Source organism: Paramormyrops kingsleyae, chromosome 5 (assembly GCF_048594095.1).
Source record: "Paramormyrops kingsleyae isolate MSU_618 chromosome 5, PKINGS_0.4, whole genome shotgun sequence".
In the NCBI taxonomy this organism is placed as follows: Eukaryota; Metazoa; Chordata; class Actinopteri; order Osteoglossiformes; family Mormyridae; genus Paramormyrops; species Paramormyrops kingsleyae.
The window spans coordinates 13,209,221-13,236,008 of NC_132801.1; the positions used below are offsets into that span (position 1 = coordinate 13,209,221).

Genomic DNA, 26,788 nt, shown 5'->3' on the forward strand with positions numbered 1-26,788 from the left:
ACAGCGTATATCATAATATCTGCAAGGCACTTTTATTTTGACACAATAAGCGAAAATAGTGTAATGACCAGATTTAAGAACCAAGATCTCAGAGAGTTTACTGCAGAACGATGATTTAATAACAGCAAGCGGCCGTGGAAAATGTCCACAGACAGCAACTTCAAACGAAAAACCAAAACCCCCGATCTCTCTCTATCCCCGAGACGCAATTCGCTCACCCCAGCTCTCCACCCCCGAACTCCCGTCCCACGTCACACGCAATTCCATAACCACACCCTCATAAGTACAGAACCTAAACTTAACAGAATAACATGTAACACATAATACCTGAAGGTATTACAATAGTAACCGGTGCCGCCCCCCCCCATTATTCTTCCCAGCTTCGCGCTGCTGAGATGATGTGCAAACATGATATTCACATCCATATCTGTCGGAAAATTGCGTTATACATAAAAATGAAATTTGCTTAATAAATGTGAAGACTTGAAGTATCAGTGATCATTTCGCAGTAGACAATATCCCCGTATCTGACTCTGAAACTTTTATGTTTGTATTATGAATTATGTAAACATAAGCCAGTCACGGAGGACTCCTGCGGTTAAGTACCACCAACTGCCTCCAAAGTGAAAAGTTAATTATACAGCCGATATAACTGTTTAACTAAAAGTTATCCATATCATATTCCTGTTAGAACATTTCCGGGTCGTGTTGCGTAATTCCGATCTGCTGGTAAGACGATTCGCCCTTAATATATTAGTTAGGGTGACCATACGTCTCTTTTTGGGACCTAAAAGTTCTTAAAATGTACGGGATTTCGCTTTGCTTTATGTTGACAATTGCTATCTCCAGTCAGAATACTTCCCGTGTGCATATTTGCGTTGCTCTGATGCCTCTTTGCCTCCTGCACCCAGTGTCCTGTTTTTTGCAAAGCTGAATATGGTCACCGTACATTTGTATATGATAGTATGATTATATAGGGATATATCAGCAACATAAAATATATACCAACAACTGAAATGTAAAACTAGCCTGGTTATTTGGTTTTTCTAGTTCTCTGAAATGTCGGTTTTGACCTAAATGCATGATTTTTTTGTCTTACTCTCCTACTAATAATGTCCTACTAATGTTTTTGTTAACTCTATGCAGATGTAAACGTTTTGCTTTCAACTCGCCAACATGGAAATCTCATTTAAAAGCAAACGAGCTGTGGTAACGGGCGCAGGCAAAGGTAGGTAGGAGAGCCGCGGTGCCTTATCTTCATGACGTGAAGTTTCACGGCGCAAGCTCCTCTAATCATTCGGTTAACGCGTCACTTGGGCGCTTCTGTGTAGATGGATCATAAGACAAGTCACTTGATGTTTAAGTTACTGAAATGCTTTAGTGTCTTTTGCCGTTTTAGGGATCGGTCGAGCTGCTGCTCTGGCGCTTGCCCGTGGTGGAGCTGAGGTCATTGCTGTTACACGTACCCAGGCCGACCTAGATAGTCTCGTCTCTGAGGTATTGACCACGTTCCCGAGAGATTACTGTACCCCGATTGGAGCTATAATCTCTCTGTATTCCTCTCTGAATTTGAGACTGTTATTCCTCACAGGGAGCAGTACCTCTGTCTTTCTGATGTGCTTCCTTCCTAGTGTCCCTCCATTAAGCCAGTGTGTGTGGACCTGTCAGACTGGGATGCCACTGATGTGGCCTTGAAGGACTTGGGACCAGTGGACCTGCTGGTAAACAATGCAGCTGTTGGGATACTCACGCCGTTCCTAGAAGTCACTCCTGAGCAGTTTGACAGGTAAAGGCTGAAAAGGGGGTTGGGGGTTTCTGCTGCAGGTTTTTAATTTAGAGACATTTATTTTACATTAATTTAGAGTTTACCAAAAGGCACGAATGGTGCCTTTTCATTTTTTTCAGCTTCTAAATTTGTTGGGTGATGGGTCTGATGACTCATTTAAATTTGGCTGCATTGCCTACATTTGATGTTCCCTTTGAATGTTTAACTTGTGACTCCACTGTTTTGCCACCCCGTCCTCCATGAAAGTGGTTTTCCCTGCATGATAATTCACCTGAATCATTTTTAATCCTCCAGTAAAGCAAGGCATTTGTTACAATGATCTCTAGCACCCTGACATGCCTCTTGCTGCCTCTAAATGTACTCAGGCAAGATTGCACATCATCGGTCGATATGACTCCGCTTCGAAGTTTGGTTCAGTGATAGCCCATTTTGTGTGTATCAGTATTGCACATTCTTAAGGGTCACATCATTTTTATGAGAAATCATTTTCAGTTGAATTTTTAGGATAATTATTGTAATTAATGCAGGTACCAAGTCATTCGGGTAACATCTGCATTTTTATTTCAGATTGTTCAACATAAACGTGAAAGGAGCTCTGCATGTTGCACAGGTGAGACTCCGCTGATAGCCCTAATTCCGAAGGTCATTGATGGTCATTTATTTGTTTTGAAGCTGGAAGCCACGTAGAATGATGTCATCTTGGGTCTCCTTCACTAACCTCTTACTTAGTTCTGTGCTGGAAGGATTGACTTCTGGTAGCTGGACTCCCAATTGCCGCCAGTGCTGTTGGGAGTGTAAGTAATGCTGTGATGCTCTCTGGATGATGTTGGTGCAGATCGTGGCTAAGGGAATGAAGGCCAGGGGCTCTGGTGGCTCCATCGTGAACGTCTCCAGCCAGGCCTCCCAGCGTGCTCTGAAGGACCATGCGCTTTACTGTGAGTGAGACATGCTTGAGCTGCCGTGTCATCCTGCCTCAGTGGTGTTATACCTAAAACAGACATTAGAGGGGGCAAATTGCACATCACTGCTGTTTGGTAACGTGGTGAGCCTAATGTGTTCTGCATGTCTTCTCTGAAGGTGCCACCAAAGGTGCTCTGGATATGCTAACCAGAGTGATGTCCTTGGAGCTTGGTCCTTATCAGGTACTGTCTGTGCCTGTATATGTTTGTTACTGATTTATGTAAATATGTAACATATTACATAGTCCAGAAGATGCATCAAAGTTATTTTATTTGTCCCCGCAGATCCGAGTAAACTCAGTCAACCCCACAGTGGTGATGACTGACATGGGACGACTGGGCTGGAGTGACCAAGTGAAGGCGAAAGCTATGAAAGATCACATCCCCATGGGGAAATTTGCAGGTCTGGATCCACATTAGTCTCATTAGATATAATTGGGGGGTTGGTGTTTGCGTCACCGCCAACTCTAACTAGGAAACCTAGAGAGTATGCAGATACATTATGCACCCCATCATCTACCCTGTAAACTGTGGCAACAGATTTTCCCTTGGTAACTCTGCTGAAGTTCGGAGGAAGGAGACGTGTGGGAATGTAGGATACCTGTTAGTACACCATGATATGTATGTTCACTCTGCAGAGGTAGAAGATGTGGTGAACTCCATCCTGTTCCTGCTCAGTGACAAGAGCGCCATGACCAATGGAGTCATCCTGCCAGTGGATGGTGGATTCCTGGCCTCCTGAAGCTCAATTGCAAACCTTTGTTGCCCCAATCAACTGCTTGTTGGCCACAGACTAAATACGATGCTTTAGACAAGTCAGGAGGCAGATGATCCGCTGTGCTGTCTTGACATTATAATGATTCCCCAGTAAATCATGTGATTTTGTAGCATCAATGTACACCGGACATAGAGAGCCCAAATTTTTATTTTAAAATAAAAAATTCAGAGATATGCAGACCAAAACTGACTTAAGTACGTTCTTTATAAAACGTCCACTTTAGGTAATGCCAATGGAATCATTACCAAGACGTCACTTTAGTTATGTTTATATTTATTGTACAAAATGGAAAATTCTCACAATACTCTGACAGTAAAAGTAATACAAAATAAAGACTAACAAACACGGAGCATATTTTAAATGAAACACTTTTCTTGTCAGATCTCAAACAGACTCTACAAATAGATTACCAAATAGTTCCCATGCAGGTTCTGAAGCATTAAGAGAAACATTTCAGACTCTACTCCCTGACCATGCTGTCATCTTTCACTACGTGGATGTAGTTGCCATGCCAACAGAATTCATTATCCAGTGTTGTGACGAAATCGAAAATACCACTGCTCACCAGCAGAGGAAGACTAATTTTTATCAGTACTAAACCTGACATTTGTGGCCTCAGTAATCCAGATGTGTTTTAAGTCGTATGCACTACTAAATTAATTTTACATCACAAAAAAACGCATAGCTGGCATCATCCCAGCATCCTAATGTCAAAATGAATTTTGTTCTTAAAATGAAACGTTCATTTTTAGGTTAAAACATATTTTCATTTATAAATTCATGTCTTTTTTCAAAGGTTAAATATTTAACACACTTTTATATTCTTTATTTCTCTGCCACTTTCAATTGTTACAAATTAATAAACGCAGTAATGCGAGTACTTTACAGTGGTTACTGAAATGCTGCGTGCACCACAGAACACACACACACACCCATATGGCATATGCACATGAAATCTAAGTAAGGACAAGTGGGTCTAAGACTGGATGCAAATACAACAACGTGAAGAGGCTATTTAAGCAGCAGTGTTATATGGTTTGTGGTATGTTAGTCCTTAAAAATAACCACAATGGCTCAACCGTAGCTCACAGTCATTTCCCACAACACCGGAGATCCAGAAAACATATTCTGAGTGAACTTGACTAAGCAGAAGTGAGGGTTTCAGTTTACGAGGACAAAAACACATCCACCTGAAGGATGGTGTTTCCTGTGTAGGTTTAAGCACCTTAAAGGAGGCTATAGATGCTCTGCAGAAGGCAATGCCGATTTGGTGATAAGGCTGCGTGAATATGCTTCTGAAAGGTACAGAGGGTTGGCCAAACAGACACCACATACTCCTTGTACTTTCTAGATAATGTGACTTAAGAAACGTGCTGTCTACTTTCCAGGAAGAACTTCAAGAGTACTAAAACACAAGAAGTTAGAAACTGCGGCTACCTATCAAGCGTGACAAGTCTCTTAATCCCCAGCTTTTCACGACTACACTATCACGTCTCTCAAATGACAGACTGCAAGTAAATCGTCCGTGCAATTTCCATACCGCAACAGCACCTCTAAATCAACTCTGCGAAACATCCGTTCTGATCAGAGCAAATGTAGACTGCGACAGTTCAAAGCTGACATTTTTGTGACTATACTTGGTGAATACAGAATACATCTATGGAACACTGATGGCTGGTCATTGCCCCCTCTGTTGCAACAAAGCCTTTAGTTATGACTGATCAATTAAGGCAAATCTGTGGAGAATCCCATAAAGATGGGGACCTAAGCACACACCCACATCTCCTTTGCTCTCTCCTGCTTCGGCCAGCTGATAACGGCTCCCTAACCCACCTGCCCGTGTGTGAAGTGTCCTTATGAGTAGTTAGAGTGGACGTCCCTCAAGAAAATGCCTGATGATTTGTTATGCGTCTGCTGTAGCAGAAGTGTCCCCACCCCACAGCCAATGCCTGCCCAGTGGCCCCCGGGGCATCAACTCCTCCCCCTCCCCCCCCTCCCCCCCTCAGAAAACCGTGCACTTCTTGCCATGCTTCTTGACCGGCGGAGGGCAGAGAACGGCGCGGATGGCCTCGTCGAACACCGTCTTCAGGCCTCGCTGGGTCAAAGCTGAACACTCCAGGTACTTCACGGACCCTGGCACACGGAGAAGGGATTCAGAAGCCGGGTCACACCTTTCCGGTCACTTACTATGACGAAAAGCCGCTCTCTGTTCTGCTGCCCTTGACAGTGGAGCCTTAAAGCCTTTAGAAGGATCCCATCTGCAGTAACGACCCGAGACGTTTAGTAAATTCCTGTGGAATCTACAAATGGAGAAGAGGCTTGCTGAGAGGGGGGGCTGCCTTGCCATTTCTGCTGTGTGTGGATTTGATGCTCCAGTGCCCCCCTCCCCCTGCAGTTTAGGTGATCCGACGTCCCTAATTGACACAGTGTGTGTTTGCACTGCGATGGACTGGCATTCCATCCACAGTATGTCCTGCCTATTACCAATGAGCATAATAGGACAAACAGAACAGCATAATATTGTGGAGAATGTGTGGAGGAATCTATACACATAACAACCTTTTACCAGAACAGACAATTAAAAATTCTTTTGCTGCAAAATTAACATGCATGTAAAATTGGTCATGTTTTAATGTCTTAGTCTCTAAAACATATTACGAGTATATGAGAGTACAAAACAATCCTAGGCTTTTTCTAAGAATCGGACTTTCTTCAGAAAAAAACAAAACAAAGTGGCGATGCACAGGGGCGTCTTTGCCCAGTTGTTTACCACGCCGAATTCACTGGTACACTGTTGCTAGGGAACCTGACATTAGAGCATCGGCATGCGGTCCGTCGGTGAAAATACGACGGCATAGGAAAGAGTCACGGTAAACAGGACTAAAGCTCGGTGATAATGGCCTTTCCGGCGACTTGCTGATGCCTTTGCTGGCGTTTGTCGATCTCGGCTCCTCATACGAAGAGTGCTGAGCGTCGCACAAAAGCCCCTTTCATGCTGCCTGGGGGGTCACTTCCCAGGGCTGCCCACTTTCTTCTCCTGACATCTTTCATTGGCTCTGCTGCCCACACCCCTGGCAGTAGCCCACAATGCTCCTCTATGCACCCTGGAGCAAAGCTAATGTGCTTAAACCAAGGTGCACCAGAACGGGGCCAAGACGGTGGCGACTTACTGCCATGTGGCCAAAGGCTTCCTTGGGTATCTTCTAATGTGCCAGAATAGGGCACTGGCACGCAGAAAATGCAGACCCACCTATCTCCCGGGCCATTGCCAGCCCCTGGGGATATGTGATGGGGGCCAGCTTCTTATCCCTGAGACGCTCAATCGTGTCCTTATCGTCCCTCAGGTCCAGCTTGGTGCCCACCAGGATTATGGGGGTGTTTGGGCAGTGGTGTCGTACTTCTGGATACCACTGTGTAGCAGTCAGAACAGAGGGTGAGGTTCAACACAGCATAGCAAAGGGTTTTGACACTGCAATATTGTGTTTATACTGCATTACATTGTGGATGTTATAAGTTTATTTATTGCATTTGTATTTGAGTGCAGGACCATAGGGGACCAGGGGAAACTGTACTTCATTGCACTGTATACTCATACAGTACATGGATGTGTTGACACTAAAGAACTCTTGAGTCGAGTGTTTTTGGGATAAAAACACGGTGTGGGATACAGTGTAAGTCTTGAAGATGTTGTTGTGCAAGTATCAAGCTGTAGTGTAACTAGAGGTGATTTCTAAATCCACAGATAGGACTGAGCTGCAATGTTGAAGCTTCACGGTGAAGGTGATTGTAGCCCGAAGATGGGGACCTCCCTGGCATTATTTCAGGAAGCATCCATGCAGTAGAGCTGTGCAATATTTAAGTGTGATGCTGTGATAGTGAACACCGCAGAGCAGTGTTTCCCAATCTGGTCCTTGGAGACCCACAGACAGTCCACATTTTTGCACCCTCGTTAAGAGGAGATGGGAGGCAGCAAAAACGTGGACTGTCTGTGGGTCTCCAAGAACCAGTTTGGGAAACACTGCCAGACAGAGAAGGGTGCAGACAGCAGTGTGCGAATAAGGGCAGCATGGCCCACGCTGACCTTTGCTCTGACGTTCTCAAAAGATGCCGGGCTCACCAGGGAGAAGCATATCAAGAACACGTCCTGATGGAAGAAGCAGGGGGTGGGGGGGCATATTCATACCAAGAAGGTGGCCAACAATGCTGCAGCACACAGTGAGGGAGCATTAAACAAGCGGCGTCCAACATACAGGCCTTACACACCCCCGCACCCCCCCCCCTCATCTCTTTGGGATCCGTCACTTTAATGGCAACATTAATCTGCCACACACTCAAAACAACACGCTGTAAATCCCGTATCGAGAGAGCAAGAACAACAAAAAAAAAGACAAACGGAGCAGGCTCAAAATGGTCAGTTACGGCGTAAATCTTGCAAGCTTAGAGCTCACAGCATCTGTGAGGTTCCTTCAGCTGGGAGCAATTATTATTACATGACCTCATTACAGAGCTACTGCACAAAACATGATCATTCTTTTAGTCTGTGAAGTTCAGAGCATCCAGCGCTCGGGGTGTCATGGCCTCTCCAGCACCACCCTGCATTATAATCGAAGCACAATGCATTGCTGGAGTAATGTGAAATATTTTGAAAGATTTAAAGGGGCACACACAAACTTATAAAGTGGCTGTTGGTTTAGACGGGGGTGGGGAGGGCGGCTGTATCTGGCACACAAGAGATTCCTGTGTAGCAGCAGGAAGGCTCCAGAGTTTCTGCCATTGCAATTCAGGTCAGGTAACAGGCAAGGTGGTGGGGGGGGGGGTCACTGGCATGTGGAACAGTGGGAAGGTCACCTGACTCGACCTGTCACTCACAGGACAATGTGGGCTCCAGGAGAATATCCACTGGGGGGGGAAGCATTAAGTAACTCGCTGATTCTATGCCAGCCCCAAGGCTCCTAGTGACTCCCTCAGTCTCCGACTGCCCCGGCCAATCAGCTGCGGGTTTAATAACACAGCCAATAGGGGCACGGTGTTCATGCAAGTGGGCCAGGCCGGACACCATACCGTCTGTGGGTAGGACAGCGGTCTGAGACGGTCGTAGTCCTCCTGTCCTGCCGTGTCCCACAGGCCCAGGTTGACTGGCTTCCCGTCCACCATAACATTGGCGGAGTAGTTATCAAAGCTAAACAGGGAAGAAGTTCATTCAGCTAATCCCACAACAACTTCAATCTAAAAACTGAGATTTCTTCCATGTTTTTAAACAAAACTTGTTGGGCAATTCAGTCCACGAGACTCCTCAAAGATACGTTTTCACTGAATGCTGGACACAGGAGAGTAGGAGGTGAGGTCATTTGATATCATTATTATTGACAGAGCGCGCTGAGGTTGGACGAAGCCAGCATCAGGACCGGAAGTGCTCACTCTGAAATGAAGGTATCACTTTGTACAGCATAGACAAGATTGTGAGAGCCTATGTGAGCTGGAAATCAAGGTCTGTGGTCCATACTCACACTGTGGGGATGTACTCTCCAGGGAAGGCATTGGTGGTGTAACTGATGAGCAGGCAGGTCTTACCCACGGCCCTGGAAGACACAAACAACAGAGGGAGGACAGTGAATCACCACAAAGCCGGACTCTTAGGGCCGTTGCCGAAGAGACCCAGAACCGTCGGCCGATTTTAGCTCCTATCCGTCACCCGGCCTCCAAGAGGTGCCTCGCTTTAGCCGCTTAGATCCACGCTCTCGTCACATTCTCATCCCCAGCTGTCTTACCAACTACTCTTGCAGGTCTTTGTGCATCCATTGTAGAGGCAGCAGAGAGCCAGCGAACGTGGGTCAGAGAGTCAGTGACACCAGTGAAGAAGCCACCAAAAGTGACTCTTGATATTAAGCCATCATTTTCTCGTTTCCTTGCAGAGTTGAGTAAGCCTTCGAGTTTTTATATTGTATAATACTAAAGCAAAAGACTTTTCTAATACGGTATGTATGGAACAGCCTGTGGGAGAGGTTCTCAGTCCTGGAGGAGCTCAGTGTGTGGGGGGTTTTATCTCCAGCTAAACACTTCAGTAATTAGAAATGGGGCTGCTGATTGAGTCCTGACCATGGCATTGATGATCTTCAACCACCTTTTTGGATCTTAGTGCTGACAAAGCTAAAAATAATATTTTTGCCCCTTAAAAAAAGGGGTAAAGGTTAGTAAAAGTAATGCAGGGCAATTTTTTAGACTATCAACAACCCACAGAGTCCCTTAACGATTAAGGTAATGAAAAATGAATAGCTGAGGAGCTTTAGCATGCAGTGAAGTGTTCGGCACTGCCCACACGATCAGAGACACATTTACAACACGGCTGCCTTTAAACTCCAGGAATCTCTTCCACCAGGAAACTCATGGGTCTCCTTTAAATCTCCGACCTAAACCAGGTGGCCAGAGGTATCACTGCTGGAGGGGAATTCGGACCCAGGTAAGTGGCACTCTGCACCAGGCTGTCCGGCTAGTTACCATGGCTCATTCAAAAGGGCAGCTTAACCGATGGTTACCAATATCCAACCCCCCCCCCCAAAAGAAAAACACCACACAACAGCTTTTCAGTGTTAACTTGGGATCAGGATCAAATTAAATGAATTATATGATATACCTAATGTACACGGGTCACATATGTGCTTATTTATGAATGTTTGTAGTCCCTGAAATGATTTCCGTTTCTGTGCAGCTGAAGTTGCTTAATTGTGGATTCTTTATGTGATTCTGTACCGCTAAACTGTAGGGAAGCACAAATACAAACATTGTTCGGTGCCTTTGGTAACCCGTTCTGAAAAGCACCAGTTAACAAGCTGGGTAGCTAGCCCAGAGAGGAGTGTACATCCCTCCATCCCTCTCTGGATGTGACAGGCACTGCCCTACATAAACATCACTGGGGGGCACACTCACTGACTGGGAAAGGGGCTATGTGAACTGACAGCTCTGTGGGAGAACACACAGTCCTGCCACAAATCGGGGGGGGGGGGGGGGGGGGGGTCAAAGATCAGGAGGAGGAAGGAGGCAGGGGAAGGTGAAGAGAGTTTGGGCAGCCGGACCCAATGCAAGAACTCAGTCTGAGCCACGCAGCTGTGAAAATCATTCTTCTGAAGACTCTGTTATTGGGAGGGGCTGACTTCCACTAGTCATGTGACACTAAAACTGCTCACTTAACTCTTTACAACCCAGAAATCCTTCTTATCCTACCTTGCATTGCTCTAACCATCAAACTTGACCAGAGTCAAGAAAACAAAAGCTTGTTTGGAACCCTATTCTAATAGACTTTGGACTGCCGAGTTTAAGATCCTGCCACAAGATCCCATATGTAATATGATTAGTACTGATCAATTTCAAGGGCAAGTGATGAGTTATTCTACAAAGTTTCAGCTGATCATCATTCAAATGTTCAATCGGCTACTTATTTTTCAATTTTAGAAGCATCTATTTGTTTTTTCGTTCCCCCCACTAAAACCGTGTCAGTTGATCAGGAAGGGGTAGCAGTCCCCATAATCACCACGATGCTGTCCATCCACACTCAAGCACGCACATTCCATACGGTCCTCAGAGATAACAGCACGGATAGCCTGTGGTAAACACACAAAATGCCACACACTCTGAACAGCTACACTGGAAGGAGATCCGAAGAGTCACTTAAATATTGTCTCAGGATGTTCATTGGACTTCAGCTATTTTTCAAAACTGAACACATCATGCAATAACTAATAATTTTTAAAACATTCAGATAGCATTACTGTACAGTGCCTATACATAATTTACATGATTCAACTGATCTGCCCGCTGTGCAGAACCTGGCTAAAATTTCATAAATAAAGCTCGGATTTTGTTTTTGGCTAGTGACAGGGCTGAGTAGTGCCGTCTATCTGAATCACTTAAAATGCTTTTTAAAAAGTGGGTTGCTTTAAATAAAAAATCTTAAGGGTTGGCACAACGTAGAGACTTCAATTCCTAGTGTGGATGTTGAATCATCATCAAGTATGTCATTAATTAAAGTTATAGAAATTAACCACATACCTCCGTCACTTAGGCAATCCGGTGAGTCCATTCTTACAGGACTACAGCCGCGAGAACCTGCGCCCCGGTGCCACCGCCACGCATTCAGTAATGATATATTTCAGAAGCAGCTTGTGTCGCCATCCAAGAACAAATCTACACATTTTAATTCTAAGTGTCAGTGAAATACAAACATTATCGCGGAGCTGTCTTTTCAAGCAACTCTGCTGCGTGAGTCGCAAGCAAACAGGGTGTATTAAAAGATACACGCCTCCAACACAACATATTAAATATACCATGATGGTTATTTATAAGGATCATAGGTTCAGCGTTGCTTTTTTCCTACGACCGCCTAGATGTGACATACGAGCGACATCGTAAATCGCCAATGGTCTTCATGAAGGGAAGATGGGTTAAGCGCTTGATCAAACGCTCGTACCGAAGTAGGATGGTCAGCTCGCCCATCCCTTTGCATCACCTATATTTAGAATTTACTCGCAAATTTAATCGACTATAACTATAATCGAATGAAAACACATTGAACGCACGACTAGTGACAAATATTAAACGATTCACAGTGATGAAATTCCCACACCGCCTTTATGAACGGCGGTATGAATTAAGCTCCCGTTTCCCCAACAGAGCCCCAGCCCTTCTTGCAACAATTACAATCAACCATATAGTCTCACGGGTAAAAACCGAAAAAAAAAATCAGCGGCGCCAGGAATTGCATCTTACCCGTCGCCAACGACCACACATTTAATGGCCTGCATTTGGGGAAAATATGCCGTGAAACAACCGCGTCCCAAAGCTGTTGGAAAGTGACCCTTCGGTGGGCTCCCGGTCCAGCAGATCTGTAATAACTGGCTGGCTCGGTCCGCGCTCACGCCGCAGCGTGGCTCTCGGAGAAGCTCCGGAAAACAACGAGCGCATTTAAAGGGCTAGAGAGAAACTAGGGATCAGCGTCCGACAGCAATGGGATGCGCATAAATATACGCGCTCCTAAGTCATAATTGCCCTGATGAAATTATGGCATTCAATTACTTTATAAGGGTTGCCGGAAGAATTCCACTGAGATGTTTAATCCAACCAATTAAAAAAAGCAATTTATTAAATACAAAACACAATGAAATTACAATGCTGTAAAAAAGCAATCGAAATACATATCAAATTTGAAATTCAATTCCTTATACAGTTAACTCCATTAGAATGCAGTCCAACGGAGTTCAAAATGTATTCAAATATTAACACCAAATAATTTATAGCAAACAGTTGCAATTCATCAGGAAGGCTACCAAGTGCAGAGCATTTGATAACCTGAAGAGGAGATTGGTGAGACACTCCCATGTTTGTGTGTTCATGATTATACTTCGAAATACAAGAAAAATCTACAATGATTTTACATGATGTTTCATCACAGTAATGTTTATTTAAGCACCTTATGAAACAGCTGGGTAAAAAGTGTATTACATTATAAAAAATGCAAAAGAGAATTTATTGAGTCTTGTTGTGCACAAGTGTTACAATTGGTATTTTGCAGAAAAGTAAAAAGTTGAAGGACATTGTTGTCCCTGAGCGGTGAAAGCCGCCCTTTTGCAAGGCTAGGAAGCTCAGAATGGCAATCTGAAGTCTGGATTGAAGAGACCAGGTCACTTTTTGGGGCTGTAGTGACTCAGGGGTGATCCTTGCACATAGGCCAGGATAGCATTCTGCAGGAAGCTTGCCCTCTGCGCCTCGTCCTCTCGGATGCGGTGGATTTCAGCCTCCCGGAGCCGGAGTTTCTCAAACAGGGAAGAGATCTCGCTTTCCTTGTCCAGAATGGCCTCCCTGTGGTTACTGCCTAATACTGGGACCCCACCCCAGGAGAAACAGGTCTGTCAGGCAAATTTATAATTTCATCGAGACGAATGATCCATATCAAACTTATAATTCATGTCCTTGTTACTATAAAATGATTGGATGGTACCCCCTCTGTAGTTTATGGATGCAGTAGCTATTCCCAAAAAAAACATTTTGTTCATCACAGAATTGTATCATTTTGCCATTTCAAATCCCAAAGAACTGAGGCTCCATGTCTAATAGTGCGCAGACTAACCTACTATATATTATCCATATATCTATTGACCCATTTTCAATTGTTGAGTCAGGGCTGCAGCGATCCAGAGCCAACCCAGGGAATATTAAGGCGGGAACAGTAGGTAAACGGGCCAAGATGTCAGCCTCTGTCTCCATCTGCCTGACAGCTGTGTGGAAGGACACGTGCGGCTTGGCCCACCTTTCATCTCCCTTTCCAGGGCGGCGATCTTCTCTCTCAGCGCCCCCTGAGCAGTCCTCTCCACTTGCAGATGCCCAATCTGCTCCTGAAGCTCCACCTTCACACGGTTCAGTTCTGCCACCTTCTCCTGCTCCTTCCGGCTGACCTCCTGGTCACCAGACAGGCATGTTTGCGTGACATATGGCCATCACCACACGCTGTTTGTATCACAGATGTACTGGCCACACAATTCTGAGCACAACAGTGCTTCTGTTAACCTAACAAGCCCTCTTACGGTAACTGAAGAAAGTGACATAGTAACACACAGGCCTTAGTCCCCCAAGAGACAGACAGCCTCTGTTATTATGAATACTGTTCTCACTGGCCCACCTGCTGCAGCTCCTCAATCCTCCTGTGAAGCCCATCCATCTCCAGACACTGCTGGCTGTTGCGGGCCTGCAGCTCAGCGATGCTCTGCTTCTGCTGGGAGCAGTGGGTCTGCGACTCATCCCTCGACTGCCTCAAGACGCGCAGCTTCTCCTCCAGGCCACTCAGGTGCTGCTGCTGTGGGTCCACCGGAGAGTTTAGATGACCGTGTCACAAAAAGCACTCAAATGTTTTCCACCAAAAATCCATTCTGATGATGCAAAGGGTTTCAACAGATGGGAATGACTCAGTTGATGCACTAAAACCCAGGGGCTGAACACAGCCACGAGCATCGGGGGAGAGTGAGAGGCAGGCACTGAGGCAGGTGCTGAGGCAGGCGCTGAGGCAGGCGCTGAGGCATGTTCCAAATTCTCCCTGAAGGATCAAGGGTACCAGCTTTTCCTCCATATTGTTAATAACTTTAGCCAGGCTGGTTAATTAATTTAACAACACCCCCTGGGCACTGGCGAGTTGCATAATGCCATTTATATGGAAATGCGAGGAACAATTAGCAAATTAATCTTCCATTGGAGGACACAGCAAAAAGCCATGATTCAAACCAATACCTTTCCATATTTCAGACTCCTTTGGATGCATAACTTTAGTTAGACAGCAGCACAGTGATATTCTTTGAGAGACGGGAAACAAACTGTCAGCTGACTAATGCCCCATCCGGAAACAAGAGATCAGCCGGCTTGAAGGAGCGACTGAAATAGACACTGATACATGTTGCAGCATTATCACCACCGTGCAGCTTCCTGTGGAGGCGCATCGAGGCATCTGGAGAGCACAGAGCTCCAGCTCCCAAACGGGCTTCACCTACCTCCTCCAGTCGCACCTGGGCGCGTACCTTCCCCAGTTCCTCCTCCGCCTGTGCCCGCTCCGTCACGCTGGCCGCCTTGGCGCGGCTCAGCTCCTGGAGGAACAGACCGCGTGGAGTTAGGACTCCTTAAACGATTCAAACCCGACCAAAGCTCCCCTGGAGTGACTTAAGCCAGGGGAAACGACACAGGCGGGTATCAGAAGTATGAAGCAACCTAGGGTTGATCCAATGGGACGATGGTGCCCTCACCTCCTCCAACTGAATACGGCTCCCCTCCAACCTGATGACGCGATCCTGCAACGTACGCTCCGTCTCCTCCAGGTGACGGGTCATGTGATCTACCTACAGGGACGAGGGAGGTAACTGTTATGCGGCAGCTATGGTGCTTTGGATAAAGGTATCAGCTTAAACTCCTGAAATAAAACCTCACAGTGCAAAAGGAGGTAAAGTGCAACCTGGACGGTCAAATGAAACGGTCTTATGCTGAGTTATGCCTGATTGAGTCGCATCCGGTCAGATTTACATCTGAGGTCCATAGTAAATAATATATACTAATCGAGAGACCCCCAAAAAGAAGACGCAGCAGGACATTAGCCAGTGTATCGCTTATTGTAACAGGTGAAGAAGACTGGGCAGCACTGCCAGCTGCATAATGATCCACTGTCCATATCTATCTTGTAATACAGTGTGCATACAGTAATGTATATCTGAGAGAGCGACAGTATTGAGATTTGCCAAAATTGACTTGTGTCTGGTGGTCCCTGTCCCAAATGTGGATGCAAGTCGACACAAGGCTGCACTTTTAAATATTAGAAATTCAAAAATTATTGAATACCTGAAGGCAGCAAAAAAGGAATAAATTATCGGAGACTAATAGTTCGGTGAACAGCTTGGTTGGTTGGAGAGCTCGGCCAGAGGCAGAAGCTGATCATCAGCATGTAGCAGTCTCTGCTGGGCTACACTACTGGACTCTCTTTACGCTGCTGAACTTAGGTAACAGTTAAAGGACTGATATGAAAAAGCTATCCTAATTGTTCAGAATATGCAGAAATAAAAAAAATATGTGAAGATTCAGACATCTGGCGCATGAGGAGTGCGTAACTGCTTTGACGGTGTCAGTGCTGGTGGGAAACAGAGCGCTCCGTCAAACTGCCAATCAGCAGAGCGCTCCGTCAAACTGCCAATCAGCAGAGCGCTCCGTCAAACTGCCAATCAGCAGAGCGCTCCGTCAAACTGCCAATCAGCAGAGCGCTCCGTCAAACTGCCAATCAGCAGAGCGCTCCGTCAAACTGCTAATCAGCAATTCTCCCACTGGACTAACGAGGCGTTTGTTTTCGCACCTCCTTCTGACGCAGGTTCTCCATGTCATCCAAAGCCTGTTTCGACCTCCTCTTCTCAATTTCCAGACGTTCTGGAGTACAAAAACATTTTGAGTGCCAAGATTCTGTCTTCATGGGAAGAACTAGACAGGTCAGGAGAGTCTATATACAGTATGAAGAAAAGTGGTAATTTAAGGCTGTTTTTTGTTAACATTTTAAAATCATATTTCTGGTTTGTAATTTTATAGCAAAGTCAGGTATGGTCTGTACAGGTTTAATACGATGTTCATTGGCCAAAAACAAAGTATGGATCCTATATATCTTGCTTTAGATGGCTGGATCTGTTGGCTGTAACAGTAGAATACTACAGGAAGGGTACACCCATGGCGCATTTCTCATCTGATGAATGTGAACGATGGAGCTGGTGGTTTTCCAGGGGGTTGTGGCTGTGAAGCCTTGAAGGACTTTAATAAAACATCTCAGCCTGACACTATTCACGCTAATCTGTGATGGAATTAAAAGGAACAGTATTTACTGAAGCTTCAGTGACGTATGGAAATGACTTGGTTCGTAAATATGTCCTGAGTCTTCTATCCTACTAGAAAGTTCTGTTATGTATGCTAAGGTTTAACCCCTTTCAGAGCAATATTAACCAAAACCTGCAAGCGTGAATTTCAGACAGAATGTATGTCGCACCATTAATATTCCGCATTCAGGCTGCCCTCTCTTAGTCATCCTGATTTTTAAGTGTTATCTCAGTAAATTTCAGTGAATTAATGAGAATATATCACAAATGCAGCCAACGGAGCAACGCGGAGGTCGTCTCGGCCATCTCGCAGGTATAAACAGCGCATTTATATTCCCGACACAGAAGCAGCACGTCACACTGCGGACGCAGCGTCTTGTGTTTCAATGTAGCACGACACTACAGCCCCTTACTGTCAGTCTTCCATGAATAAAAACAGGCGGATCGCCATGGGAGATACTCTAACTCTTTTGCTAGACAATCTCAACTTTTATGCAAAACAATTACTACTTCTGAGATCTTCAAGTTCCAACAGCAAACCTGAAAACAAGCCCTTAAGAAGCGGCCACTTAAATGTGTCCTGGTCCTTGATATGCTGTTTGAACAATGAATCACAATGTTACCAATAACAAATCAGTAGGAATTGAGGAGTGATTCAGTTTTCAGTATTCAGCAGTTTTGGAATTAGCCATTTGGGTGACATATGGTTTGAACTAAACTAGATGTCAACCCATGACTGAAAGTCAGAATTACAGTCTTTCATTTCCTTAGTGTAATGCATAACTGGCCATCCATTTCCATTGCATCTCCAATGCCATTGGCCAAAGAAGTTCTATGTGCCGGAGGTGTGTTCCTACCCTCTGCCTGGCACAGACGCAGCTTCAGCTCAGCTGTGGAGTTGGTCAATTCCTGCTTGAGCTCAAAAATTTGATCCTGTTGAGATTTACGCTTCCGCTCTGCCTCGTCAAGCTGGAAGTGAAACAGGGAGATTCCAACACGGCCAAGAATAGAGACCCGAGGCAGACAGACAGAAATGGGCAGAGAGACATATACCGGCGAGCAGACCGGTAAGTACATACAGGGGGAGACACATAGGCAGACGGGGGGGGGGGGGGAGACAGGCACAGACAGAGAAAGGCAGAGCGGACAGGACAGAGAGAGATCGACAAACAGGCATTTAGAACATGTAAATTAGTAGCATTCATGAAACATTTCTGTGTTCCCTATCCTACTGTCAGATGCCATAGAGCTTACTGAACTGCACCAGTGAGTATCATTCAACGAGTTAGAACTGGTGGGACCCCTAAGAAAAAAGCCTTATGAATTATTTAGCAAAAACACAGCTAAGTCCAGCAGTGGGCAGCTGGCCTTGGGGAAAGAACAGATAAACAGCGAAGCAAGTATAGGAAGAGCTACTCCAGTCATCTTCAATGATAGTGAAATTAATATTAATTATACATGATGATGAGCAGACCTTGTTCTTCAGCTGCATGTTCTGTTCTGTCAGGCTGTGCACATCCCGCTGAAGCCTGGTCTCCCGTGACACACTGTCCTGCAGAAGAAACACCACGGGATTAAGCAGCCCTAGTGCCCCTGGAATGACCCCCCCGGGACACCCCCCAGGACGCTCCCGGCCTGCACCTCCTGCTGCCTCGTCATGTCCCAGCACTGCTGCTCCCTGATCTCCGCCTTCTCCGCCTCGGCCTTGCTCAGCCGCTCCCCCAAGGCGTGTACCTTCTGTTCGGCCAGCGCCAGGGCTGCCTCCATCATCTGCAGCCTGCCGGGACACAGGAGGTGCAGGAGCTTGGAGAGGGGCCCGCCTTTCTCAGGGGCCCGCCTCTCTCAGGGGCCCGCCTCTCTCAGGGGCCCCTCCCTCCAGACTGTCACTGCTCGCCCCCGGCTGAACGAGGGCAGTCACTTCGCTTGATAAAGTCACAGGCTTAATTGTTTTTATATATTCACCCCCTCTTTAAATTATAATGTAAATTTAAACATCCCTGTTTTGCTGTGCAGATTCAGGCAAATGTGTCTGCATAACGAGCGCAGGACATCGGTGACTAATTGGAGCAATTAAGGCGCCAGAAGGGGCTGGAATGAATCCCGGCAGATTCACAGCATGACATGCTGCTATGAAAATGAGAACTTTGTACTTGAAGCTGCACGCTAACCAGTTACTGAGCATGGCCTTGACGACGCTGACTCATTGGGGCCCTCGGCCCAGCGCTCAGCAGCCCGGTGGCCGGGTGGAGCAGGTGTCACTGAGGGGCCGCCTGTCAGACCCTCCGGCTCAGAGAAACAGGCGGGGGTAACCCAATCTCTCTCACATGTTGCCCAGGAGAATGGGGTTCATTTTGCTAGGGACACTAATAATATCGCAGCCCCTCAGCAGGCAGGTCTGCAGCCTTGACCCATATGCGTCACACCAAGTGTGTGTTTGGCGAAACAGCAACTGTTGCCATCATTACATGGCTAGAAGGGTGGTGGGAACTGGAGGTAACGGTCTCTCAGGTCAGATAGCATCACTACTGAATACACTATGCAGCATTCCTCTGTGTCGGAAAGCGACAAACAAACACAAGCCCTCAGGCTTAGGCTGTGCTCCCTCACGGAAACTCAGAAAGATTACTGCGACATGCAGTCCTGCAAAAGTGCTCAGAGCACCACAAAAACTACTGTGATGATTACTGAGACATGCAGCACTGCAAAAGCCTTCAGAGTGCTACAAAAAACTACTTTGATGATTACTGCAGCCTTGTAAAAGTGTTCAGAATGCCACAATTTCATTTATGTTACTTTTTATTTCACATTCAGTCAATGCAGCCAAAAAAAAAACCACGAAACACAAGTGAGAGAGCTGAATACATAATATAAAATGATTGTGGACCCATGCTGACTGCATAAGTATTCAGCCCCCGTGCTCCGGTAGTTTACAGATGGGGGGGGGGACTGCAAGCAAACCCTCCAAAGGGGCTGCCATATTATAGAGACAGGAACCCCAGCATGTTTGGGGGACATTGGCCAGGCATCGATTGTGACAGAAAGTCACCACAATGACACCTAAGGGGCATCTGGCTCAAGGTTTAGTTTTTTTATCTGTACATAAGCTACAATGAAATTCCCCCCCTATATGCTTCCTGCAAATAAATAGGAGGCAGCTGATGATACATAACAATGGAATATCACAGCCCCGCAAACAAACACTTAGCATTTAGAAAAAAGCAGCCTATGTGTCTGCGAGCGGCCCGCTGGAGTTAGAACCTGGGGAGTTAGAACCTGGGGAGTTAGAACCTGGGGAGAATAGTGTCAGAGCACAAGAGCGCAGGGGGGCATTTTGGGAGGGAAGAAAACTTTGGAAAAGGATTTTTAAAAAACCCAATGTGTTCAGGTATCTCAGGGAAAACTGCCAGGTCATTGATTCAAAAGTGGGAACTGAATTACAGCGTCTGGAAGGTCAACGACATCTTTGGAAAAAACCTAGAATTCTCAGGGAGTAGAAGCCAGTCATGAGCTGATCGGATAGCTGTGCCTAACACAGGGCTGCATGGACAGGGCACCAAATAAACCACTACCGAGAGAGAGTCTTCTGAAAACCACCCTGCGGTTTGCCAGTCAGCAGGAGGGTGCATTTTAAAAATGGTCCATCCTTATCGCTCAGCCAGTGTTTTGTATGGATGACTTTACATTGGGTACTACAGGGAGTATTACATAACATAGGGTATTATTGGGAGTTTATGCCAATAAATGATTGTCCTGTCCTTTCTACTATCAGACTTTAAGTTATGATGGGTGCTATAAATAAATCAAACAGCTCCTGTTCAATCGGCCCACAGAAGATGAATGGAGACTGGCAGACAGAGGCTGATTCAGGGCTTCTCCCAGACGAGACGCGTGTTCGGTTATAGGGGGAGAAATCATAGTGCTACGCTTATTGCCCAGGTGAAAAGTGAACCGGGAACTTGCTTACTTGGCGGTCAGAGAGTTCACAGCAGACGTCCTCTCATTCAGGGCTTCCTGCAGCTGCCCTAAACGCAGGGACGAGGTCCTGCAGACATGAAGGGAAGAGTCACATCAAACGGCATCTTTAAATGCCCCCTCCCCAAACACACACAAAAGCTTTGGTGTGCTATTCTGGAACTTAATATAATGCATAGTAGTCTGACATTTACTCATTCAACTGATATTTGTTCATTTATCCAATGCTTTTATCCAAAGTAACTTACAGAGGAAAGTCCTACAACATATGTGTGCTCCCTGGAACTCGAACCTACAACCTCTGCATTGTGAGCGCAATGCTCTATTTGTTGAGCTACAAGAGCACAACACATATTCAATGTGAATAAAATGTAAATTACTGGCAGAAATACAGTCACTCTGCACACCACTGTGAAGTACATTTAATCCAGAAAGTTCTTGAATGTAATCCTCACACAAATACCTGGTAAAGGAGAGCTGGGTGGTAGCCCTATATGATGTACGATGGTCTTGACACAGACTCATTAAGACCTACAGGTATGTGAAGAGAAGGGGGTGTCCGAAACTGCTCTGTCATACTGACCTACTGTTCTGGCCCATTTCATCCCTCTGCTTGTCAATGGTGTCCAGCAGGCTTAAGAACTGGAAGGATAAACAGATAGCTAGTCACATGACCGGGCTGCCCACAGCTTCCCGCCTCCCCGTCCTCCCCGTACTGCTTTGTCCCACCTGACGGCCCTTCTCGTCCTTCAGGTTCTGGATCTCTTTGCAGAGCACCTGGGCCCTGCTCCGGCTCTCCCTCAGCGTGGACTGCCTGTCCGAGTTGTGACCCAAGGACTGCTCTAATAGGACAAGGGCACAAGTGGCAGCCAATGGCAGCCATCCTTACTCAGCTGTGTACCCTTTACATATACAGCCTCAGAACAATCCTTATACAGAGAAAGTGAGAGAGTACTTAAAAACACAACTCTTAGAAGTCTTAGAAACCAATGCTGTGTGTTTCTTTCCTTCCTAGTGGTTTAGCAGACATTTTTAGACAAATTACGGGCAATACTAGATTATGTATTTTTTAAACCTAAACAGTGAAGTCTTACTTTCCACAGCATATGTCACATATCACTGTAAACATACCTTTTTAAAAATATTTATTCATTTTGTAATTGTTTAGCTGATATTTATCTAAATCAACATTATATAATTTTCTATTGGTCCAGTGGATGCTGTCTAGAGGTACTGCATAAAGATGGATGTGGACCCCCGAGGACCGACGAGCCGTGAGGCAGGCTAACCGAGGGCTTTCAGGGTGTCACTGGGGATGTTGTTGCCGGCCAGCTCCAGCTGCAGCAGTGAGCGGTTCTTCTGCACTGCCTCCAGCAGGGCACGGCCACCCAGCAATCCCATGTTGTTCCACCGCAGATCTGCACCCAGACACACAGGGGGCAGTATAGCCACAGTCAATCAGCATCACGGAGGACGGTTTGTGCCCCTGTATATTTTTCCATTTAATTTACTTCAGGTCTAAAAGGTGAACAGATGAATTTGTTCCTTCCAAAAGCCTTATCGCTTTAAGATCATAAAAAATATCTGCAGTCTATTGCATTTAAATATGACCATATACGTTTTAACAAATGTTATATGTAAAACTATAAAGATGAGTAACAGTGACAAGACACTATAAAAATGTGAAAGCCTGATTCATCACTAAGTGTGACACATCATCATGAAGGACAAACCCACCGAGCTCCTGCAACGAGCCATTTCTTTTCAAAGCAATTGCAAGCTCTGCTGCCCCCTGGTGGTTGATCTGGTTGTTACGCAGGTCTAGCTGCATGAGACAACTGTTGGAGCCCAGACCATCACAGAAGATGGAGAAGCCTTCTTCCCACATTCCCAGAGCATTCCACTCCAGGGTGAGTCTGCAACACCATGTTAGTTAGTGTCACACATGACACATAATAGGTATTAAAAGATTACTGGTAATCCCTTTGCAGGACAGCTAATAGAGACTGTTATGTATAAGACCTGACTCATGTTATTTGAAAAATGGCAAGACCATCAATGTCACTTGATATGCCACTGGATCGGGGAATATATTAGACAACATACCTCCGTAGGACCTTGTTACGCACCAACAGCTTCCCCACAGCTTCCGCTCCTGTTCCTTTCATGTTGTTCCCCTAAAATAAAAACCAAGATGCCCATCTGCAAATAAATTTCACCCACGGTCGGGGAAAACCACCCATTTAAAAGGGGCATGCTTACTTTCAGGTCCAGCACTTTAACAGTTGTGTTGGAACACAGCCCACTGAGCAGGAGCTTGGCACCTGCAGATGACAGGAAGAGGAGGGATGGTGCGGGCAGGTGGCCTTCGCTTTATACTCGCCGTGTGTAGAAAACAGCGAAACACTGATAAAAAGAGAAGCTGCTCACCTTCCTCGCTGAGCATGCAGTCACTGAGGACCACCTCAGTGAAGAGCGTGTCTTTCTGTAGGAACCTCCCAAGCACTGCACACGTGTCTACGGAGAGGCTCTGGCCGGCCAGGTCCAGCCGCGATCGGCTCGCCGTCCCCCGAGATTCCTGGAGCTGTGCCAGCACCGACTCCTGCGGCTCCACCCCCCCCTCCTTACACAAACGCAAGTAGGTCCGTCTCAACTCCTCCATCTGCCCCCAAACGATTCCTGTGAGCTGCTCACTGTCTCATAGTCCAGGGCATCTGTGGTGCGATTTGAAGTGAGAAGGGGGAACAAATGCAACAACTGGAATGACAACATTCAACAGCCACACTGATAATATTGAGATAAACATCTGCGAAGCTCATTAAAGGACTCAGCCAAACACCGGTCAGTTTCAAACTGTTCAACCACATACTTTAAAATCAAATACCAATTCGTTTTGACTGGCCCTGATTAACAGCCTCAATTGCTGATTAAAATTCAATACAGTTTTAAAGAAAAGGAGCAAGATCGTCGCCTCTCAACCACCGCTGATTGTTATTCACAGTCAGTCATTCACAGTGGTGTTAATTCGACGCATTTATAATGCAATTTGCCGCGATCTGCCGTGATGTGGGTGGCGGCACTGTAATCATCCAAACGGCAACAATCTCTATGACATAATTAGGGAGCTAAACCGAACCGTTCTTTAACCAATAGAAAATTCTTAATGCGACCATCATTCGGCTTTAGTGGCTCTGGAACAAGTTTACTTCACTGCAAACAAAAGCGGGAAACATCTCACACGTATATAGTTACACTGTCAAGTTGGTACTGAAACATCGGCAATAACTGCAGACTTTTCTCACGTTATTAGGACAGCGATACCAGCTGCATAAAGAAGGGGCTTAGAAAATATTTATAAAAAATATATTCGATTTCCCCCCCCCCCTGAGCAATAAACTTCCATGCGACTCTTTAATTTAAAGCTATTCACGGTCATCACAGGTTGACTGAGGACTGTCGGTAGGGGTGACAAACAGCTCCCAGTGTGGGATACAGCTCAATCACAGCTATGAGCGTCTCCCATGGGCAATAAGCGTGCCAGCAACGTCCGAATGATCCGAAATTAAAAAGGATGAATTTCATACTAAAACAGTTTCTCATATCCGAAAACCAAAAACACTGTTATTAAACAATAATAAAACACAAAATGAAATGCACCAAGTGCCCAGATTGTCGACTTGCAAATATTCCTGGGTTGTGCCATTAACAGCACCCCCCCCCCCCCCCCCCAATAAGTAACGTACTCCCTGTGTACACGTAGAGACATACATTACTTACTAACATTAACATTTACAAGTTAGCCAGACAGCTAACATCTAGCTAACCTCTAAAGACCGAACTTACATAGTATGCAGCATTTGCTAAGTAGTACAGGGAACACTTACCACCCCATACATAAGAAAATTTATTTCGCTATCAAATAAGGAATAAACAGTAAAACCCTCTGTCTTCCTGGTCAGTTTGACAGCTGCAGAACGTCGTTTTTTAAATAAACAACCTGGCCGTTAACGCGGTGTAACCAGGAAGTCGTGGACGGTCAGAAGGGCGCAATGCATTTTGGTAAGAGTAGTTTTTAACGCCATACTGCCTTGCGATGTTACTGTATTTGCTGTTTTTTTTTCTAGAGTATTTACACTTATTTATTAGAATATATTTACTGTCACTGTACAAGTAGCAAGTACAGCGGAATTTTAATTTCTGCATATCACATCTTGCTCCCCAGTTAGATGCACATTCAGACATAAGCAGAAAGATTGAGAGCATACTTTGGCGTCAGAGTACAGCGTCAGCCATCAGTATGGCGGTACATCTGGCACCCCACGAGACTATGGCAAGCCGTTTTAACATTTAATCGCTAGACTGGATATGTATTGCAGATATCTCTAATTCAATTCTTCCTAGTCAAAAAGAGTATTTCAGATATCCGCAATGACATTCTTCCTATCCACAATTGTCATTTCAGATATCCACAATGTCATTCTTCCTAGGAGAAATTAGGTCACTTTTGCCATTCATATCTATTGGGCTTTTAATTTCAGATATCAACAATTATATTTCAGATATCCAGAATGTTCTGCAATTGAATTCTTACTAGGAAAAACTCCCATTTCAGATATCTACAATCCAGTTGTTACTAGTCATAATATTAATTTCAGATATCCGAAAGGATACCACCATTTTAGATATCCATAATGTAACTTAGAATATCCGAAATTAAATTAAAAGGTTCAGATCAATGTCAATGTGTGGGAACAGGATTGGTGCAGTGGCATTGCTTGAAGAATTTGTTGGGGAAAAGATAATCAAATATCATTGCATCATCCATCAACAAGTCTAATGCATCAATGTTCTGAAGTGCGATCCTATCATGTCAGTTCTTACATCTGTCGTAAATTACATCCGGGCAAGAAGGCTTAAACATCAAACTTTTTGTGCATTCCTTGAAGAAACAGGTGCTGTTTTCGGCGACTTTGTTGTACCACACGGATGTTTGCTTGCTAAGCCGTTGAAAGACGACAATTGGAACAATGACCTTTGGTTTCTTACTGACATGATGACCCATTTGAATGAACTCAACTTACAACTGCAGGGAAAGTCTCAGCTCGTTTTTCAACTTTTGGCCACAATAAAAGCCTTCAAAATGAAACTTGCGTTGATTAAAGGCAAACTTGCAAAAGGAGACATGAGCCATTTTGCAACGTGCAAGGAGTGCATTCCTTCCAACAAACATACCCAATTAGGAAAAAAGTATTCACGTGACATTGATGGTTTGATACAAGAATTCGACAAGAGACTCACGTTGACCAGAAATTAAATTCAAATTTATTGAGGATCCTTTTGGCATCAACCTTGAAGTGGTGTCCATGGATTTGCCATTAAACTTCAGTGTTCGGTATGGAGTTAATTTTGTGCAAAAAGTATTAATCAAAATTTTGAAAACCGCAAGCAAATCATTAAGTATCAGAATGAAAATATGTTTGCCAAATATCAAAAAAGTCAAATAAAATAATTTTTTCCTTCTTCTATAATTTGTTTTGCTTCTGGAATGTTTTTCTTGGCATTTGAATTGTTTTTTTTTTTGCTTCTGGAATTTTTTTCTGCTTTTGGAATGCTTTTTTGCTTCTGACTTTTGGCACTGTTTTAACGGGTGGGCGGGCCTTAGCATCCTACACGTCTATTGGTCAGCTGGAATTTGGAGTGAACACGCCTTTAACCATCTGAGCACGCCCACTCCATGACGCTACAGAACATCGCAACATGGCGGGAAGCTCCGGAGCCAGTATACAGCATGGAATCTTTGTAGTTCTATAATAGTGTACTTCTAATAGGAATCAGTGTATGCAACACATATTTTGCGTTCATAAAATGTCACCAACCCATTGTGTAACCCATGAATCTGGAAGACTGAGGCTGCTGGACTGCT

General features: G+C 45.2%; 3 protein-coding genes across 5 annotated transcripts; 1 reads left to right on the forward strand and 2 right to left on the reverse strand.

Annotated features, from left to right (window-relative positions):
- Positions 1-613: 613 nt before the first annotated feature.
- On the forward strand, positions 614-3,708 carry dcxr (dicarbonyl/L-xylulose reductase). Of its 2 annotated transcripts, none has more exons than XM_023820462.1 (9): positions 614-729; positions 1,147-1,228; positions 1,400-1,497; positions 1,632-1,786; positions 2,354-2,396; positions 2,622-2,721; positions 2,864-2,928; positions 3,031-3,148; positions 3,384-3,708. In XM_023820462.1, exons 2-9 carry the CDS (start codon positions 1,177-1,179, stop codon positions 3,485-3,487), a joined length of 735 nt encoding a protein of 244 aa, XP_023676230.1. In that variant the 5' UTR covers positions 614-729; positions 1,147-1,176; the 3' UTR covers positions 3,488-3,708. The 2 variants fall into 2 exon arrangements, with proteins under 2 accessions (XP_023676230.1, XP_023676238.1); XM_023820470.1 differs by having other exon boundaries at positions 729-804.
- A 71-nt stretch (positions 3,709-3,779) lies between these two features.
- Positions 3,780-12,489, reverse strand: LOC111848451 (ras-related C3 botulinum toxin substrate 3). 2 transcript variants are annotated; one of them, XM_072712186.1, is made up of 6 exons: positions 12,284-12,489; positions 9,031-9,102; positions 8,585-8,702; positions 7,605-7,667; positions 6,770-6,933; positions 3,780-5,656 (listed from the first exon to the last, which is right to left on the reverse strand). In XM_072712186.1, the coding sequence occupies exons 1-6, from the start codon at positions 12,316-12,318 to the stop codon at positions 5,404-5,406; spliced, it is 705 nt and encodes a 234-aa protein (XP_072568287.1). In that variant the 5' UTR covers positions 12,319-12,489; the 3' UTR covers positions 3,780-5,403. The 2 variants fall into 2 exon arrangements, with proteins under 2 accessions (XP_072568287.1, XP_023676250.1); XM_023820482.2 differs by having other exon boundaries at positions 6,774-6,933; positions 12,284-12,464.
- Positions 12,490-12,638: 149 nt separating this feature from the next.
- Positions 12,639-24,917, reverse strand: lrrc45 (leucine rich repeat containing 45). Its single transcript, XM_023820829.2, has 18 exons — positions 24,750-24,917; positions 23,296-23,579; positions 23,128-23,189; positions 22,972-23,042; positions 22,603-22,781; positions 22,155-22,283; positions 21,595-21,707; positions 21,449-21,507; positions 20,858-20,935; positions 18,535-18,670; positions 18,368-18,445; positions 17,751-17,862; positions 16,389-16,459; positions 15,298-15,390; positions 15,049-15,141; positions 14,190-14,363; positions 13,821-13,968; positions 12,639-13,391 (listed from the first exon to the last, which is right to left on the reverse strand). Exons 2-18 carry the CDS (start codon positions 23,525-23,527, stop codon positions 13,195-13,197), a joined length of 2,025 nt encoding a protein of 674 aa, XP_023676597.2. The 5' UTR covers positions 23,528-23,579; positions 24,750-24,917; the 3' UTR covers positions 12,639-13,194.
- Positions 24,918-26,788: the final 1,871 nt, after the last annotated feature.